General features: G+C 32.3%; 1 protein-coding gene across 1 annotated transcript; it reads left to right on the top strand.

Moving 5' to 3' along the window:
• The first annotated feature begins 384 nt into the window (after positions 1–384).
• On the top strand, positions 385–10,070 carry LOC134712852 (calmodulin-A-like). The gene is made up of 5 exons (XM_063574820.1): positions 385–549; positions 5,705–5,738; positions 7,324–7,467; positions 8,403–8,645; positions 8,973–10,070. Exons 1-5 carry the CDS (start codon positions 547–549, stop codon positions 9,026–9,028), a joined length of 480 nt encoding a protein of 159 aa, XP_063430890.1. The 5' UTR covers positions 385–546; the 3' UTR covers positions 9,029–10,070.
• The last annotated feature ends 5,884 nt before the right edge of the window (positions 10,071–15,954 follow it).

Raw genomic sequence — 15,954 nt, 5'->3', positions numbered from 1 at the left:
TTGATAAATTTCCGGCTAATTGATCAATTTCAGTCAATTATCAGAAAAAAAAAGTCTACTTGATAAATCATCTATTTTTATATCCTGCTTGGTCGATCGACTACAGTCACAAGCTTCAAAACAAATACAGCAGCTCATACAATACAAAAATACAATCGAATTCTTTTCCCAAATTACTAATGTATTGTTTATCAAATTCTCGAGTGACAAAAATCCTTTACAAAATATTGAATTGTATAATTATCTCAAAACTCGTGTTTATGATAATAAGAACTGCAAAATACGCATTGCGACATGGTCGTTTCCAATGAAAATTGTTGTAAATTTAGATTACTTTTTAATATTTGATGAAACATCGGGTGTATTAATGGAAAATTATATTTGCGTAAACTGTTTGTGTAAGAGAGCGAAGAGTGGTCTTTGAAACAGTCCCTAAGCGCCATCTATAATTAATGTTGGTAAACGTGTCGCATTAATATATAGCTGACGATCCTGAATTAACTCGTCCCATTATCAATAATCCGGATAGGAACTTGATCTCTTAAAATGGTAGGTTCAAACTTATCTATACTTTTTCACACATTATATGCACCTTTTTACTCTATTTACATTTCTATAGTATGCTGGACACATGTAACAGTAAGAAGCGCGGGAACAAGATACTAGTACTAGAAGTCCATAAATGTTTTGTGATATTTTATTTTTTAAGTATTCGATAATACATATGTCATAGTATTATTCAATTTACGTTACGGTTTAATGTCTACAGTTTACATGTATATTTGGATTATTGACATCACTGAGTGAATTATTCATTAAATTTGCAGATAAACGTATCTGAAACTGAACCGAATTTTAAAAAAGATATGCTTTCATTGAAATCTAATTTCCTCGGGCTTGCTTATTTCCATGATTATCTATTATAAAGTTGTACTTTCTTCCATGTTAAATATGGTGCAGCACTGTACATTAACGCAATGTCTTCATATTTACAATGTTTTAAAGACATATATATATATCTTAGTTCACGACCCATCATTTGTTTGTCCGTTGTCCTATATCTATTATTGACAAATCAAAGTCTGTTGAAAACAATTTGTTTACATTGAATTGAGAAACACCTTTTCATACTATTGAATGCACTGTTTTATTTGACGGATTTCTGATACAATGTTATAAAACAACAACATTACACACCGAGAAGATCATCAACACAAACTCTAACATAGTTCAAACTAAAGAGCTTACAACTTGTAGGAATTTTTATTAACCCAATGTTTCATTTGGTGCTTTTCTTATTCCATTTATTCATTATCAGATTGAAAACTAGAATTGCAAAAATATTTTAATTACTTTGACATTTTTACAAATATTTGACCAGTCTTTCCGCAAGTTTGTGTCTACATGTGATTTATGCATAAAATGTTTTCATCACCCCCTCGCTTTAATTCTACACAAATACTCATAATTTAGAATTGAATGAAACTTATAAAAAAAACAAAAAAAAATATCAAATTAAGTATATTTATCTGTATATACATTTGTATACGGCATATATGATGTATCTATATATAACTGTCTTTTATATTTCCCTATGATTGGGATAGTCAATGTTATCCCATGGCAGAGCAGATGTTATCATTAATAATGAAATTGTATTGGGTAATATCAATTTTAGTGTCAATTTCATTGTAATTACCGTATGTTACACTTAGAAAGTACTCCCTCTGGAGAATTGGGGATCAATAAAATCCCGACAATACGGGGAGATACCTCAGCAATAAAACACGATATATAAACATATACAAATGTATTTTACTCTCTTTCAAACGGCTACTTTGACGTTGATGAGATGGCTCTTTTTTAAAATTAACATGATACTTTTGGAGCCTCTAACTGGTGTTCATTCAGTTATTGTTTTGTTTGGTTTTCTCTTGAAAAGACTCGTTAAATCGACATGGGACAAACATCACGGTATACATTTCGTTTCTGCAAAACATCAATACAATAGCACAATGATGATGATTTTTGACGCAGGTATATAGTTTTACTTATTAATATTAATTGGGGATTACGTCATGCCTATTTGATTAGGGAAAATTCAAACGTGCTGCTCGGATTACTTCAGAAATTGATAATTGAACGTTTTCCATTGGGACACCATTAAACGAAGTGTAATAAAATATGATCGGTTTTTTCTTATCATAACTATAAAATTTATCATTGATCTTTTCAATTCATTACTTTAGATGCATCGTTTTTAGTTACTTATTATCCGTAATTGTTTTGACGAGACTGAAAAAGACAGTTCTAGTTACTTATTATCCGTAACTGTTTTAGCGAGACTAAAAAAGACACAGTAACGGTTCTTGTGACTACAAAACATGGCATCTCCATGATCTAAAGCAAACATTTGACATTGAATTACTCTTCTTCATTCTAGTGCCGATTCTATGTTATCATCAGTCATTCCAGTCCATGAAACTACAAATTCAATTAAGTCAATACGGTGGATTTAAAGTTGGCACTTAAGAGCTATAAGTGATAATTGATAATATTTCAATAATTAATACCGAATTGTCAGAACAAATACTAGTATGGGCATGTTCAAAACATTACATATTATTCGCCCTATTCTGTACAAAGTACAGCATTGTTATATTCGTGCTTTACTATCATGAGTAAGGCAAGAGTCAACAAATAAAATATATAAGAGTATTCGAAGTTAGTGAAAGCTAGACCAATACCAAATTGAAGCTAATAGATAAACAATGATTTCCAAAACTAAAATATATTATAATTTGTATGGTATATTCCCTTAGCAATGAAATCATGTTGTAAGTGACTTGATATTCTAGTTATTTGTACAAGGCTTAGAAAGGGTTATTCGGTTCCTTCGATTTTTGTTCCAGATGTTTATGATATCTTAGTAATTCAACTTGAACAAAAACTTATATAAAAGGTCTGCTACATATATTAACTTACATGCTAAAAAACATTTGGTAATTTTTAAAATTCTTTAAAAAATCTTCTACGTAAAGTGTTTTTTCCCTTGTATATGACGAAAAGTACAGGATCCTATATGTATTATATGCATTTTACTATTTTCGATGTGCATTGAAATATACGATCAATGACAAAAATAAAGTATTTGATAATATATGCTTGCTGTATATAAGTGATCTCATTAGTAAAATAGTCCATCAAACATTTATACATTAGCAGCTAGTGGTGCAATGATAAAGAAATGATAACCTTATAATACTCAATTAATAACCCAAAGGAATGTTTAACGCTTTATCAAACATCTATTCGACAATGAACCCACCGCACTGGTTAGCCCAAAAGAAAATGCATCTAAAAAGTAAAATCGCAATAAAACAGAACACCGAGAAAAATTCAAACGGCAAAGACCCCAGTCAAATGGCAAAATCAAAAGCTCTAATACACCAAACTAATGGACAAAACCTGTCATATTCCTGAATTTTTACATACTAAGATTCCCTCTAAACTTTAGGAGCGTGAACTGTATGACTCACTAGTAACTGGCTGTAACAAGACAAATTATGAAAGAACTATATTAATATATTAATTTTCATAAAGATCGATCCAAATTTGTTCTGTTTATCTGCTTTGTGCAGGCACTGACTTCCCACCAGCTATTTCTTAAATGTATAGTATATACTGGTGTGACCTTTTAAATTGATACAACAATTAGAAAAAAGAAGAAATGATATGTTTGCCAAAGAGACATCTCTCCACAAGTCACCAAATGACACAAAAATGTATATAGCAACTACGGGTCACCGTACGGCCATCAATAATGGGCAAATTCCATACCGCATAGTCAGCTATAAATAGCCTCAAAATGACAGTCAGGCTCCTGACTTGGGACCAGCACAAACAAATAAAATGAGGTGGGGTTAAGCATTTCAGCAAGATCCAAACCCTCCCCCTAACCTGGTACAGTGTTGTAACAGTACAACATTAGAACGAACTACAAAAATCAGTTAAAAATCATGTCCATTTTAGAATTGCATATTGATATATATTTTGCACTTGTAATTCCTTTTGCACTTTCGATAATCCAACTCATCTAAGATGACAGGCTTATAACGGTATAATTTGATAGAAAATTAAGTCATGATATTAAAAAAGTCAAGTAACTATTTTAGAAAAAAAACCCACACGATATGGGGTATACATTTATGACACACAATCAGGTATGAACAGCAAAATAAAAAACACACAATTATATATAGCAAATGAACAGTGTTTATATTGCTGATCTTCATCTCAAAGTCACCACCAATTAACAAAACAGTGTTGAAAGTGGCGTTAAACATCAATCAGCTAACAAATCAATCAACGCAGTCTAAAATAAGGCCTTCATTACCGAGCAAAAAAAAAACTCGTACCTCACTGCCAGTGTAAGACGACCCCTAGCACCGGCTTTAGCTGAATTCTTTGCAAAAATAATTTGGATAAGCTTTGTAAGCCGTAACACCGTAACACCACCTGATCGGGCCCGGCCAAACAGAACATACTGGAAAGTTGTTCATATTTAAAATGAAATACCGGTAGTTCCTACGGACAGGTGTAAAACTAGGTAGCAAGGAATCAGATGAAAAGTGAAGGGCAAGCGATCTTTGTAAAACCAAACATTTACTGATAATTTCAAATAATACAAAAATGTATACAATAATTATAAAAAGGAGGGCATATATTGCCTGTTTCTCAGAAATAAATTGCCAGATTGTTTCTTGGTTCGTATGGCAGGCAGTTATTTTAACCAGGAGTAGCTCAGATTGTGAACGCACTTTGTTTCCTTACTTTTCTTCTCTTGGCTTGTTTATTCAATCGAAGTGAATAGTTTGAGCATGCTGAGTAAACTACTGTTGCCTCTAATTGTGTATTTCAATTTTAAAACTGCACAATTTTCTCTTATAGAAATATGACCTAGACTGTATTGCGCTTTTTGATAAAATAAATTGTCTGTACACATCAATACATCATATCTACAAACATGGTTTATGTTATGGTCTTAATGAATATAAATTCTCTCGATTAGCTATCTTTTTTAATCGTTATTGGTAATGCGAGACTGATATTTGACTGATGAGACGCCAGATGCATGGCTTATATATACCCAAACCTATTGGTCTTTGTTCTTATATAGATTAGTACTCACTAGTAAATGGGACAAATTGATTTTATATTCCTGGTAATATCTCCTACTAGTCTAAAGGGAAATTAACATAATTGTTAAAGTGTGAAAGATATGGAATAGTAACATCAAATGAACCACTAACATATTAATCAAGAACCAAAGGAAAGAACTGAAGTCTGCATTTGGATATTCAAGCATACTTAAAGAGGATAGTCGCTGTATTTGGCAAACCTTTTATTAAATGTGGGTCGTCTATGGTCTTAGTTTAAACATATTTATTTATAGTGGATTGGGAAACAAGTTTTGCACCTTATATTAATCCCTTTCCACTTTGCGGGTGCGAGTGCTACCTTGTACCTGCTCTTCAGTTTACGAAATTTACAATGGTGTCTTTAACGTGCATTAACGTGCAAGAGATTTGACTCTCTCTTAAAACGGGTCAGCCATTTATCGTCCCCTTCCGACGTATCTTCTCAACTGCCGCATAGCTTATACACTCTTTGCCAATTCATCTCATATGTTTTATGTTTTCAGTCTGAATTACAACTATCAGAAGAACAGGTTGCAGGTAGCTATACTATCTATAGAATACAAATGTCCCTTTACTACCATTAATATCAAATGTCATAGGCACCAGCCTAACACAGTTTTAAAGCCTGAAAGTTATATAGTGAATGAGTTTTGACGCCGAAGAAAGAAACACAGTTGATTCAAACAAATTGTAAATTTTGTTGATTTTGTATTCACATGGTGTCATAGATCATTCGTTCAGTGCATGTTTACTTGTATTAATGTGTATTTCGATTGAGTTAAGCCATTGCAATTGAAATTTTATATAGTTCTTTTTTTATTTTGTGATGTTACATTATTGTTTCAGATAAGGGTGAAGGTTAACACATATTTAAACGTTAAAACCCGCTGCAATGGTATGCACCTGTCCTAAGTAAGGAATCTGATGTTCAGTAGTTGTCGTTTGTTTATGTAATATATACGTGTTTCTCGTTTCTCGTTTTGTTTATATTGATTAGACCGTTGGTTTTCCCGTTTGAATGGTTTTACACTAGTAATTTTTGGGCCCTTTATAGCTTGTTGTTCGGTGTGAGCCAAGGCTCCGTGTTGAAGGACGTACTTTAACCTATAATGGTTTAATTTTTAAATTGTTATTTGGATGGAGAGTTGTCTCATTGGCACTCACACCACATCTTCCTATATCTATTTGATCCAAGTCAGGAATCTGATGTACAGTAGTTGTCGTTCGTTAATGTGGTTGTCGTTCGTTGATGTGGTTGTTTCTCGTTTTTCGTTTTTTTACATAGATAAGACCGTTAGTTTTTCTGTTTGAATGGTTTCTCGGTTTATGATTTTCGATTACCGACTTTCGAACAGTGGTATACCACTGTTGCCTTTATTTACACATGCCATTTTTTGGGGCCCTTGATAGCTTGCTGTTCGGTGTTAGTCAAGGCTCCATGTTCAAAACCTTACTTTGACCTTTGATGGTTCTTTTACAAATTGTGACTTGAATGAGTGTCTCATCGACACTCATACCACATCTTCTTAAATCTGTAAACACAAATCAATGGATCTTTATCTAATAAAGTGTTCGCTGAAATCTAAAGCCATCTAGAAATTCAAATAGGGTGGATTGTTTAATGCAAGAAGCAAGCAACTGAAAATTGTCAAAATGTAGGAGAAGCTTAATAGACGAAAGCAAGTAAGATACTAACGTTTATTTCATTAAAGTGATAAAATTACTGTTCCAAACAGAGAGGCCACCGTCAGTTCATACCGATCCCCACCGAAAATATAAAAAAGAAGATGTGGTATGATTGCAAATGAGAAAAATCTTCACAAGAGACCAAATGATGCAGAAATTAACACATATAGGTCAACTTACGACTTTCATCAAAGAGCAAAGCCCATAGACATAGTCTGCTATAAATGGTTCCGAAAAGACACATGTAAAACAAATTAAAAACGAGAAAACTAACTGAGGGCTCGATTAGTTCGACAGATGTTTTACCATTCAGCAAGATGTTAGCAGACAAGTACTGTTCATGTACATAATGTGTTCAAATTTGATATTTCTTCGTAACAGTCTTATGTATTTAAGCTCAACGATGTATAATGTAAAACTATTTTCCTTTATCTAGAATTTAAGGAAGCTTTTAGTTTGTTTGATAAAGATGGCGATGGGTGTATAACAACGAAGGAACTAGGAACTGTGATGAGGTCACTAGGTCAGAATCCTACAGAAACGGAATTACAAGACATGATTAATGAGGTGGATGCAGACGGTACGGTTGGATTTTATCAGAATGTGGTTTCTATAGAGATGTTATATCCATAACACAATGCTCATTTACTTTTGATAAACTAATGTAAAGTTGAAATCATGTCACAGGAACATAATTAACAAAAAAGAAACATAATCAAAGTGGTCTATTTTTGAAAGTATTTAGCGATATATATTTTTTTTCATTCAGTAGATACGATTATTATTTTAGCTATGTATTTGTATAGATATTTGTCATTGATTGAAACATCTATAATCTTTTAAAATATATGAGTTATAGTGTCGTTGGGTTGCTGTTATACTGAAAATGGAGAAATACTTTGGAGTTTTGTGGTCCCAAGTTTTCTTTTTGAATACCTTATTATTTTGAGATATCTTAGAATGTTTGTGTCCTTGGCTTGCTGTTTTACTTATGTTTACCCAATATTTCGGATACATTCACACGTATGCTCTCTAAAATACTAAACACAGCCAAAACGACCATATGAAGCTTAGATTCAAACAAGTTTTGACTGTTTAAAATTCGAAAAGGACAAAGCTTAACAATTGTAATATACTGAATACATTAACTGTATGAAAGTGCACGTCTACAAATCCCTCACAAGTGTCATGTGCACCAAACCAAAACATTAACAACTTGAGGCGAGCCCACCAACACGAGACCTCTTATATATGGCATTAGTATTCAAGTAAATAAATACATTATTATGAATTTGGAAACGTATATTCGTTTCGATGACTCGCGTGTTGGTGTTAGGTGTGGTCTGTTACTCAATGTTTTTTTTTATATATTTTTACTGTTATTCTTTATTTGGAAATATATCTTTTATTCGTTTTGAACAAAATATATGAAACAGTGGATAGTTATTGTGCATGAGTTTCTTTATCTTTTCTAGTTTTCGCCTTTAAACTAATAATTTGGCGTGACTTTTGTAGGAAATGGTACAATAGATTTTCCTGAATTTTTGACAATGATGGCGCGAAAAATGAAGGAGACAGATTCAGAGGATGAACTTAGGGAAGCTTTCAAAGTGTTTGATAAGGATGGCAATGGATTTATAAGTGCCGCGGAATTACGTCACGTGATGCGAAATCTTGGTGAAAGATTGACGGATGAAGAGGTTGATGAAATGATTAAAGAAGCTGACATCGATGGAGACGGCCAGGTTAATTACGAAGGTAAAAATCAAAGCTTTACCTATTCTAACTTGTCCAGTTAAGATAGATCAGGTGTCTAAATGAGTATTTAGTGTGAGCCAAGGATCAGTATTGCGGACCGTTCTTTGACCTTTAATGGTTTACTTTTATAAATTGTGAATTGGGTGGAGAAGTGTCTCATTGGCACTCTTACCACATCTTCTTATATCTATTTGATAGGAAATAGCTCCAAAGCTCAACATATTTTTAAAGAAATATAGTTTATTAAAAAAAATATATTCGGTTTTGTTAGATAAAAAACAACTTTTTTTCCAAATGAATTTAATTTATTTTCTTAATTCATTACAGAATTTGTTTCAATGATGATGGGAGAAAAAAGTCAACAACAACAGAGTAATAAATGAAAGCGGAAACGGAAGTCGTTCATTTTTCTACTGCTGATAGTCATAGTTTTGAGTTCAAATCGCACACAAAATAGGAAAAAGTTTTAGTTAGATTTACAACACAATAGAGAGGAGGTTCCAATTTAATTATACTGCATCATGCAAACTACAAGCCAGACTCTACCGATAGATATATTCTTAGTCAACTAGGTTCAATAAACATGCATGGCATTTATATGAAAGGAAATTTATTCCCAACTGAAAGCCATGATGTATATTGCTACAAATCTGTCCAGCGTAATTGATTTGAAAAGGACTACATTTGTATTACTAATGCTTTGATTTTTGTGATACTTACAAAAAAATAACATAGTGTCCGTTATTCTCATATTGGTTAAATTTTTCAACATCAACATGACCATTTTTCCTTTATTTAAATTGGCTTATATTTCGAAAACGGTGCTCATGTAAACATCAACATTTAAAGTTATGTTGTAAAAGGACCTTTATGTTATGTGAAAATGACTCTTTCGTCTGTTTAGTTCATCATTTCCTATTAAGCATGAGTAGGAGTATGATCTAATCTGTTGGAGTTCTATTAATCTTTAAAATAAATTATTCAAATTCAATTCCGTTAATACATTGGTTGGGTTGCAGTGCTTCTTGATATTTATCTATGCGTTGTTAAGTTTCCAACTTTTTACATTTGAATTTATAGTTCTTTAATTGACAATTAAAATTTAATGGCTGTTCTAGTCATGAAAAATACATTCCAATGTATAGAATATCTTGTGCAGTACTACTATCGAGACCGAATGGCTAACTATGTATCATTAGATCTTCAAAAATGTGTGAGTTCTGATAACAGTAGTATTCATATAGATGAGATGTCCAATGATCTACTAGATAATGAAAATCTGGGATTTAAATAAATTATTTTTTAAGATTTATAGAATTGAAACAAACTCCTTAGTTACACGTATTGAACACATTTTTTTACAATTAGTATCATCTTCATTTTGTATATTCCATTTAATTACATTGAATAAAGAAATGATTTTTATCTCTTGTTTTGCTATTTTGTTTACGTATTCCTACAGGAAAGATGAATATTAAGGGTGAAATTAAAATAACACTAGTCGGGGTATCTATTCTAAGTAATCATTCAAGAACGTATTCAAAACTTTGTTCCTCTTTCTATTTCTAAGAAATTTAGGAGAAATGATAATGCAATCCGTGATACTTCTCTTGGAAAGAAGCTTCGGCATGTTTTAAGTGCCATGTTCAATTCTACTCATAAGAACTTTTGACAATAGTTATTGGTAGTGTTATCTCCCCCTTATGCTCAGACAGTGTCTTTATCGCTTTCTCCACTGACTAAGAATATACGGTTTGATTCAACGAGGATTTAAGAGGAAACTCTAGGGAGTAGGTAAAAAATACCAGACTGTGATAGGTTGTTGTATATGTAACAATGATGTAATGTAGGTTACCACGTCATAGTCTCAGTCTTATGCTAAACCAATCCCCTAGTCGATCTTACGATTAACGCATGTGAACCGCTGACCGTGCTTCTGTTTCATCCAATAGTAAAAAAGTTACTGCTTATAATCAGCACTTAAAAGATTTTTTCTGTATTAATTTGATGACAGAGGTTGCTCCCCTTCTACTATGAACGGTTATGGTTATCTACATTTGTATATGTAGAAACATTCATTTATCAGGATGTTAATAGTTTTGTGAAAACGGAGTCCTGTCTTTATGGATTGACAGTTTTTGCCTAGAAAGACTAAGACAAAAACGGGTCATTTTTACCAGTGATTAGAGTGTAGCTCTTAAGGCATACCAGCTTTTTGTTATCATTTGTACCTTAAAACTATGTTCGTGTAAAAACAATAACCATATAAAGAAGTTAACACTTAAGAAATTCCATGTATCTGAAACACTCTTATGGGTTCCCTTCCACGAAATTAACGCTCAAACTGAAAATATGTATTTGAAGGTCAGGTATAATCACTTGGAAACGTGGGCAGCTAAATAAACAAAAGGGAATCTAAAAGGAATAGCCATCCATATATTGTATTCTTTGAACTTTTCGTAGGACGCAGAAGGAGTGAAAATGCACTCTCTATTTCTTAGTCATCTATGCGTCAAAAAAAAGGAAATATACAAAATCACCAGACACTAAGGCAAATTCAAAAAGGGGGAAGTCCATAAAACGTATAGAATTAAACGTTTATTATCCACGAAACGAATGGAAAACAACTTTGATATAGTTCGGACTTACGTATTGTTATGCGTTTACTTTTCTACATTGACTAGAGGTATAAGTCAGGAACATCTGGTCTTTGTTAGTCTTGTATTATTTTAATTTTAGTTTCTTGTGTACAATTTGGAAATTATTATGGCGTTTTTGAACTAGTATATATTTGTTTAGGGGCCAGCTAAAGGACACCCCGGGTGCGGGAATTTCTCGTTACATTGAAGACATGTTGGTGACCTTCCGCTGATGTTTTTTCTATAGTCGGGTTGTTGTCTCTTTGATACATTCCCCATTTCCATTCTCAATTTTATTAGTAACAAGTTTTTGGTCACACTTCTGGCATATCCCTTTTCCTTAACTAAGAATCAATTACAAATTACAGAGAGTTAACGCTGTATAGGTGTTATTAATGCTTATAGCTCTGTTGATTTTAATTTGTTATAGTATCAAGTAAAACATTAGTGGAAAGAGCAAATTTTCCTTAATTTTCACTAATTCCTTTGTGTCTGATATTTTATGCTGCTGGTTATAAAAGGATTGACAATATCTGAAATATATGCAGCCAGCTATAAGAGGTCTAACATAACATTTAATTTTAATTATCTCCTACCAATGCTACATGATTCAGACATCTTCTTTATCTTGTGACGTCTCGGATCAGCACATGCATGAGGATGTACTCCTAGTTTTCATGGGATTCAAAGCTTAGCTAGATAAACTCATCATAGATACCAGGATTGTATATTTGCACCAGACGCGCGTTTCGTCTACAAAAGACTCATCAGTGATGCTCGAACTAAAACATGTTTAAAAGTCAAAATTATGTTCGAAGTTGAAGAGCATCGAGGACACAACAATTTCCAAAATGTTTGCCAAAAACAGCTAAGATAATCTATTCTGGAATCGAAAATCATAAGAATATCAATAATTCATAGTTGTAAACACTTAATTTATAATTATGACCATATCACTGATAATTCATGTCAACACAGAAGTGCTGACTACTAAATATGTCATCAAAATATTTTTGGTAACGTTTTTATTGTTAAAAAATGCTTAGTAATAATGTAGGTTTGTTTTCTCCGCTTCCATCCTTTTGGTTAATGTTATACTCTATTAGTGTTTTTTTTATATATATAAAGTTAAAAGGGCGCACACAACCGCTTTGGGTTCACACCGTATAGTGTCTTTTGATTTGTGAGATCTTCCTGCTCAATTGAGCTTCCTGTGAATATTATCAAAATTATAATAGAAAGTATTTGTGTTAAGTTTTAGTAGGAAGTTATTTTTGAAATATGTTTCAGTCATAACATTTTTATTTGTAAATATGTAGTTTTAATAATGTATCGTATTTATATGAAAAATGCACGAGATTTACCTTTGAACTGTTAAAGATTGAAACTTTGACACTTCTAATTCAATTCACTCAAAAACATGTAATGAGTTTTACCGAAGAAACTATAAATATCAAAAGTTGTTAGCTGAATAAGATCTACAAATAAGTTATTATCTGGAACTGAATCTCCTTGATTGACGATTATTTACCTATAATTGCATTTGACAAAATGTAACGAAAACAAAAGTACGTCAGGGAAACTAAAAATAAAAAATGACCAAGAAACTTGGAGGAGTTGAGTATTTTTGTTATTTTACGTGTTCGTGGTCGAAATAGTCAATCGCAGTCTTATAGGTTTTAACATAAATTTTACCTATTTCATATTTGTTTACACACATCAATAGAAGATGGATAGAAACTAATATTGGCAAAAATTATCAGCAGGTCAAGCTTTTTAAATAAGTCCAATGCTGCTTTATTGTAAGTTTACTCCTTATAAGAGTTGTTGCTCTTTAAGTTATCGCTTCTTGTGTAAACTTTCTTTTTTGAATTTTCTTCGGAGTTCAGCATTTTTGTGTTTTTACTTTTTCGCCATACTTGAATGTTTCCTTACTAGGAAACAAACAAACAAAAATACCAAAAATGATCTAATAACCGAAACCATCACGAGTTGTTATTTTTGAATTATGATATAGGCAATTTTTCCAGAATCTAATGGAAATATTCTTCTGTCATTGTATCGATGTTATTGTAGTCCTGTCGTGTAATATTGTCATTTAAATGTTATAATCAATATTGCCATTAAAGCGGGAGATTTGGCATTCCACAAAACCAGGTTCAACCCACCAGTTTTATTTTAAAATGCCCTCTACCAAGTCAGGGAAATGACCATTGTTATATTATAGTTAGTTTCTGTGTGTGTTACATTTTTATGTTGTGTTTCTGTTCTGTCGTAGTTCTCTTAAAGTTGATGCGTTTCCCTCAGTTTTAGTGTGTAACCTTGATTTGTTTTTTCTCTATCGATTTATGAATTTCGAACGGCGATTTACTACTGTTGCCTTTATTTATGCCACATGTTCGTGATACTGGTCTCTTTGAGTCTCTAGAATAAACTTTTATACATAAGAAAAATGGGGATAACAATCGTTTAACTTTTTAAAAAATGCCAACATTTATGACAGATTAAAAATGACACTCCGTAAATTTTATGGACACAATCACGAGTTGGTTGATCAATAAGATGTGTTTTTGTCCAAACTAAGGACATTTTTACCACTTCTTAGATTGTGGTTTGCCATTAAGTCGTCTGATCTTTAAAGTACCGAGCGTGACTTATCCCCGATTGTGACTGTTTTTCTAAGTGTGAATTCGCATGGCTATAAGACGTATCACAGTATTTTGCTATCCAAAACTTGATGTTATATATATTATTTTATCATCGGATTTTTTCAAATATCTTATCATGTGGAGCAGGATCTGCTTACCCTTCTGGAGCACCTGAGACCACCCCTGGTTTTTGGTGGGGTTCGTGTTGTTTATTCTTTAGTTTTCTATGTTGTGATATGTGTACTATTGTTTTTCTGTTTGTCTTTTTTCATTTTTAGCCATGGCGTTGTCAGTTTGTTTTAGATTTACGAGTTTGACTGTCCCTTTGGTATCTTTCGTCCCTCTTTTATCGTTTGTAGTTGTAAATTATTATTTTTTCTGTTCGACTCGAGTGTTAGGATAAAGATAATTAATCCCCCAGTTAATTTATAAGATTTTAGGTTGGGTCAACTAAATTTATACGATGTATTTGATTAACAATTTGATATAGAAGAAATACCGATGTTGGTAGATAATACAATTAATTATTTAATAACCATCAAACTTTTATATTAATAAGTATTGGATAATTATTAGTACATGTTATATCAGTATTGCAAACCTAATCTTGAACTCTATCCTATTTTTTGGAAATTTTTAGAAATTTAAAATGTGATGTCACTTTTGTGCGTCGATCTCTTCGGCTAACATATAATACGTTGTTTGGCTGAGCCTTTTTTGTGTTCTGATTAAGGTTTTACGTATTCGTTTTTATTTTGTAGTCGGTCACCACTTCGGTGAAAACATGTATATCTATTGTATAGTCATTTTTATAAATATACTGTATGAATTATTCTAAATACTATTTGATTTTCTTATCCAAGGCAGACAACCTTAGTCGTGTTTGGCACATATAGTTGGAACTTTTGGTCATCTATGCGCTTCAACTCTTTACTTTTGGCTTTCTTTTTTTTTTTATCTCAGCGTCACTGAAGAGTCCTAACATGTTTAACCCCGCCACATTATTTATGTATGTGCCTGTCCCAAGTCAGGAGCCTGTAAATTCAGTGGTTGTCGTTTGTTTATTTGTTACATATTTGTTTTTCGTTCATTTTTTACATAAACAAGGCCGTTGGTTTTTTCGTTTGACTTGTTTTACATTGTTTTATCGGGGCATTTTATAGCTGACTATGCAGTATGGGCTTTGTTCATTGTTGAAGGCCGTACGGTGACCTAAAATTGTTTATGTCTGTGTCATTTGAGTCTTTTGTGGATAGTTTTCTCATTGGCAATCATACCACATCTTCTTTTTTATATTAAATAGACAAAACGCGAGTCTGGCGTATCAAAATATAGCCTGGTTCCTTTTCATAGCGTTTTATGTGTTTCTCATCCCTGTATGTTCTCTCATATATTGTTATTGTAGTACTGTCATGTAATGTTTTTATTTTGATGTTATATTTGACATAAAAGCGGGAGGTTTTACTTGCCACAAAACCAGGTTGAACCCACATTTTTTTTCTTAATATGTCCTGTACCAAGTCAGGAAAAGGGCCATTCTATCTGTCAATATCTTCTGCAAATTAGGGCGCACCCCCTGGGAACCCGGAGTTCAGTATTTAATAAATGTTAGATATATACAGTGAATATCCTCCACCAATATGTACAGTAAATCCGTAAGAGTTATTTACACTGATAAATGTAATACTATAGTGCGTTTCTAAGTGTGTTACATTTTTATATTTGATGAGATTCCCTTAGTTTTAGTTTGTAACCCGGATATGTTTTTTTCTCCATCAATTTATGAAATTCGAACAGGTGTATACTACTGTTGCCTTTTTTATATTTGATTTCAAAACTTTATTGTATTAAAAGTTAATGTATATATGTAAAAATAAGACCATGTCGACCAAAATAAGTTTCTTTTTAAATTGTATGGTATTTGTCATACATTTGCATACGAGTTTGCTTTCGTTGTACATTTGAAATAATAATATTTGAAAAATTTATTTGCAGAATTTAAATAGTTGATAGCAAATAATT

Source organism: Mytilus trossulus, chromosome 3, assembly GCF_036588685.1.
Source record: "Mytilus trossulus isolate FHL-02 chromosome 3, PNRI_Mtr1.1.1.hap1, whole genome shotgun sequence".
In the NCBI taxonomy this organism is placed as follows: Eukaryota; Metazoa; Mollusca; class Bivalvia; order Mytilida; family Mytilidae; genus Mytilus; species Mytilus trossulus.
This window is presented reverse-complemented; position numbering and strand designations above follow the sequence as displayed.